This window comes from Hyperoodon ampullatus (genome assembly GCF_949752795.1).
Source record: "Hyperoodon ampullatus genome assembly, chromosome: 10".
In the NCBI taxonomy this organism is placed as follows: domain Eukaryota; kingdom Metazoa; phylum Chordata; class Mammalia; order Artiodactyla; family Ziphiidae; genus Hyperoodon; species Hyperoodon ampullatus.
The window spans coordinates 45,051,875-45,056,621 of NC_136923.1; the positions used below are offsets into that span (position 1 = coordinate 45,051,875).

Sequence of the window (4,747 nt, forward strand, 5' to 3'; positions counted from 1 at the left end):
GTCCGGAGCCTGTGCTCCGCAACGGGAGAGGCCACAACAGTCAGAGGCCCGCGTACTGCAAAAAAAAAAAAAATAAATAAATAAATAAATAAAAGATAAAGCAATGGTAAAATGTTACCACTTGGGGAATGTAAGTGAAACGTTTATGGGAATTATTTGTACCAGTTTTGTAACTTTTCTGTAAAGTCTGAATTATTTTAAGATGAAAGGTTAATAAAATTACTGGAGTCACTTACGGAAAGAAAAAATCTAGTATTAAGCCATTGGTAACATTTAGACAAAAATCGGGAGAGAACGTACTGAGTAGCGGAAGGAAAGATGGAAGAACGTTAAAATAGGAAGTCGAAAGGAATGAGGACAGAGTCACAACGGAAAGCACAGTTTCTGTGCCTTCACCCTCAAGCCTTAAGAGACAACCTTCCTACAAATTACCCGCGGTATCAACTAAGCCAATCCAGCGATTCCAAGTCCGGGAAAAGGAGCGCGGCTTCCGCACGCTCCGGCGAGCTCCGACTTGTTTTCCCAGTGAGCATGCGTGCTCGTACGGGCGAACGTCCCAACCAATCGGTGCCCACGTCGGCGTCTCGTTCATCGCAGGGGCGGGGCCGCCTTCTACACATGCGCACAGTCGGGTGGGCTTTCTTTTTTTCCGCCGAACGCCGCCAATATGGTGAGTGTCCTACCCGTGGGCTCCAGGTCTGCCTGCCATGCTGTTCCATCTCTGCTTGGGTTGGGGAGTGGAGGCGCGGAATGGCGCCCAGTGGGTCTTAGGTAGCGCGCGGTGAGGGTCCTCGCGTGGGCAGGACATGGAGTTGGGAGCTTTCCGGATGCGTGCCCGACGAGCGCGTGTGGGGCGCGGTAGGCCTGGCGCTGCCTGGGCCACGCGTGCGCGCTTCGTCCTCCTGCGCCGGACCGCTGGGGTGGCCAGTCGCTTGCCCCGGCCGCTGGGGCCAAGCTGGGATGGGGCTGGTGATCCGGCGTGCAGGCCCCGTAGGCCAGCGGGAACTTGGCTTTTGCCGCCGCCGCCTCTGCGGATTTCGTCTATCTAGGTTGTTCCATGGCACCTGGGCGTGTTACCCTCAACATTCTTTTTCCCTGTTCTTAGCCACGCTACCTTTAAGCTGCAAAGCCTTGCAAACTAGAGAGTATGTTTAATCATTTTTTTCTCCCCCACCTCTCAATTTTAGGTGTTCAGGCGATTCGTGGAGGTTGGCCGGGTGGCCTACGTCTCCTTTGGGCCTCATGCCGGGAGGCTGGTCGCGATTGTAGATGTTATTGATCAGAACAGGGTAAGTACAAAGGAAGAGTGTCACAGCTTCACATGGCAGTGGATGATATGCAGTGTAGGTGATAATGGTAATTGTCCCAACAGACGTCTTAGGATAGGAGTACTACGGGTGGTAGCTTTATTTTAGGAAACAGCCAATGCAGATAGGGGTTAGGAGTATGGACTTGAATTGGCGGGTACTGCTGGGTATGCTCCTTCAGCTAGGCAGAGTTTTTAACTAATTATGGGCTAAAACGTAGGTGAGGTTTAAATCAGTTGTTATGTTTAAAGCAAGTTTAGAACAAAGCCAGGCACACAGAATGCCATTATTTGCTATTGTCACTATTAGAACACCACAACTGAGGGATTGACCAAAGGCCGTGAATAATCATAAAGTTATTTGTTGGGAATGCAAGGGTTAACGATTTTAAGTTATATGTAATTGGGTTTTATGCTGTGCTACTATTGCTAAGTCTTTTTAACCTTTAAAGAAAAGCATTTAAATATAAGGATTTGATGATTCTGAAAGGAATAATATATAGAGTATCTGCAGTTTGAATGCTGTTACATTTTTACACTGAGATCCTTGATTTTACGTCTTCTAGGCATTGGTGGATGGACCTTGCACTCAAGTAAGGAGACAGGCTATGCCTTTCAAATGCATGCAGCTCACTGACTTCATCCTCAAGTTCCCACACAGGTGACTATCCACCAACCGTTACCGCTCCCCTAGTTTTGTTAATGCTAGCAAAAGTTTGCTTAGTTTAATTTAAAAATGTTTTTGCTATTTTGTTGTTTTTCTCTTGAGAACATAGTAAGCAGTGTGAAAGTGAGAGCAGTTTAGAAAAGGGATTTACATCGTAGAAGTGGACAGGCATTATTCTAAAATTCCCTGCGGTCCAGTAGTTCTCTGGCTTTCCCTTTATCCAGATTTCCCATTCTTTTTCTCTTGTTCCCCTTTCTTTCAGGTTTTACACAACAAAAGCCTCCCTATATATGTGGTTCCCACAACATATGTTAGTCCATTTTAGCTTCAGAACAAAACTACCGATTGTCTCTTGCAAGTCTATCATTAGTTGAGCTTTTCGTATGTGTCGGCTATTAAATATTTAATATACATCATCTCCTTATGACAGCCACAAAGAGGTTCTATTCCCAGTTTATAAAGGATTAAGGCAGTTATTCTGTGATTCTTGACATGATTTAGGTTATAGAAGTTAAACACTATGGTGTGTTGCTGCGCAGTGACAGTTGTTTGCAATGGAACATGCGCTGTGACATATTACTAGTTTATTTTCTAAGCATACTGGGTTTTGATATTTGAAAGGAATTTCAAAATGATTATAATTCCATTTTATATGGTGTTTGAACACAAATCTTTATAAGCGTTATTGTACAAAATAAAGGCATAAGGCATAAGGAGTTACTTTATGTCATTTATGAAAAGGAAAATGCTTTCTACACATCCACTATTTGAGTGATATTGTATACATGATCAGGTGATTTTTAAACCCAGAAAGTGGAATGGTTTGCATATTTTTATTAAAATTGTGTGGGGCTTCCCTGGTGGTGCAGTGGTTGAGAGTCTGCCTGCCGATGCAGGGGACACGGGTTCGTGCCCCGGTCCGGGAAGATCCCACGTGCCGCGGAGCGGCTGGGCCTGTGAGCCATGGTCACTGAGCCTGTGCGTCCGGAGCCTGCGCGTCCGGAGCCTGTGCTCCGCAACGGCAGAGGCCACAACAGTGAAAGGCCCACGTACCACAAAAAAAATAAATAAATAAAATTAAAAAATAAATAAAAGTGTGTGTTTGAGATTATAAGACATCCTGGCTTAGTGAACACCGTTCAAACAAGTAAAAGATATTGATACATTGTGCCAGGTGGTGTGTTTTCTATGGAGACAACTAGAGCTGGAAGTAGAAAAAATGAGAAGGGTTCTTTTGGCATTTTCCTTATGCTTTTTTAATTTGAGGGGTATAAATTGTGCTTTTTCAGAGGATGAAAAGCTGTCCTTGGATCTATGTGGCTTCAAAGATGATATCTGTTTATTTATTTATTTTTTGGCTATACCAGGTGTTAGCTGTGGCATGCGTGTGGGATCTAGTTCCCCGAGCAGGAATCGAACCTGGGCCCCCCTGCGTTGGGAGCACGGAGACTTAGCCACTGGGCCACCAGGAATGTCCCAAAGATGGTTTCTTAATCTATGGTCTTGGCTCTTTCTAGTGCCCGCCAGAAGTATGTCCGAAAAGCCTGGGAGAAGGCAGATATCAATGCAAAGTGGGCAGCCACAAGGTGGGCCAAGAAGATTGAAGCCAGAGAAAAGGTAATGATTTAGAGTCATTTGAATTTGGACCTTTTCTGGGGAGGATTAGAAGGTGGTATGACAGAGGTTGTTTTATTTATTTTTTAAACAGAAAGCCAAGATGACAGATTTTGATCGTTATAAAGTCATGAAGGCAAGGAAAATGGTAAGTTTTTAATTAATTCAGGATTGTTGTATTCCAACCCTAAACTTGTTTGTCTGGTTAATTCTGCTTGCCTAAGCTTATAGACCAAAGTTGACTTCATAGGAGTCTTAGACATCATAAGGGTTGTCTTCTGTACATATATATTCCATACATACAAGATGGACATGTGTTTTGTATGCATATATGATAACCATTTCTATTGAAATTTTTCAGAGGAACAGACTAATCAAGCTTGAAGTTAAGAAACTTCAAAAGGCAGCTCTCCTGAAGGCTTCTCCCAAGAAAGCACTTGCTACTAAGGGGGCAGCTACAGCAGCTGCTGCAAAGGTTCCAGCAAAAAAGATGACTGCTACGGGTAAGAAGGCTCCAGCCCAGAAGGTTCCTGCCCAGAAAGCTGCAGGCCAGAAGGCAGCACCTCCTCCAAAGGCTCAGAAGGGTCAGAAAGCTCCAGCCCAGAAAGCACCTGCTCCAAAGGCATCTGGCAAGAAAGCATGAGAGCATAAGAGGCTGTTATAAACAGAATAAAGGTTCTTTTTGACATGCTGGCAAATCTGTTTAATGTATGGATTAAAGTCTGTTACTGGGGCCGGGATTATGAGGCAGATGATGGTAGGGCTGTTAATGTTGTCATTGGAGAATCAGTTCCTTAGTCCCACTCTGCCCAGACTCAAAGTCATCACACAAAAGTTGTAAGTAATGTTCTCATGGGAAATCATGATAATTAGACCACTGGGTTAATTTTTTTTCCCTTGTACAAATATATTTCCCATAAATAAGTAAAATCCCAGCTGCTTTTGATGCTCGAGTTTAGTAAATTTTCTTATAAAAATAAACTAGGAAAACAAATACATTATACATTGGTTCCTTAAAGTTTCTGGTCCACAATCATTTCTAATCAAAAGCTGCCTTCTGGGCTTCCCTGGTGGCACAGTGGTTGAGAGTCTGCCGATGCAGGGGACATGGGTTCATGACCCGGTCCGGGAAGATCCCACATGCTGCGGAGCAGCTGGGC

General features: G+C 44.2%; 1 protein-coding gene across 1 annotated transcript; it reads left to right on the plus strand.

The window, feature by feature from the left end:
• The first annotated feature begins 632 nt into the window (after positions 1-632).
• RPL14 (ribosomal protein L14) lies at positions 633-4,278 on the plus strand. The gene is made up of 6 exons (XM_079712544.1): positions 633-670; positions 1,188-1,289; positions 1,873-1,967; positions 3,491-3,590; positions 3,682-3,735; positions 3,949-4,278. Exons 1-6 carry the CDS (start codon positions 668-670, stop codon positions 4,228-4,230), a joined length of 636 nt encoding a protein of 211 aa, XP_079568670.1. The 5' UTR covers positions 633-667; the 3' UTR covers positions 4,231-4,278.
• The last annotated feature ends 469 nt before the right edge of the window (positions 4,279-4,747 follow it).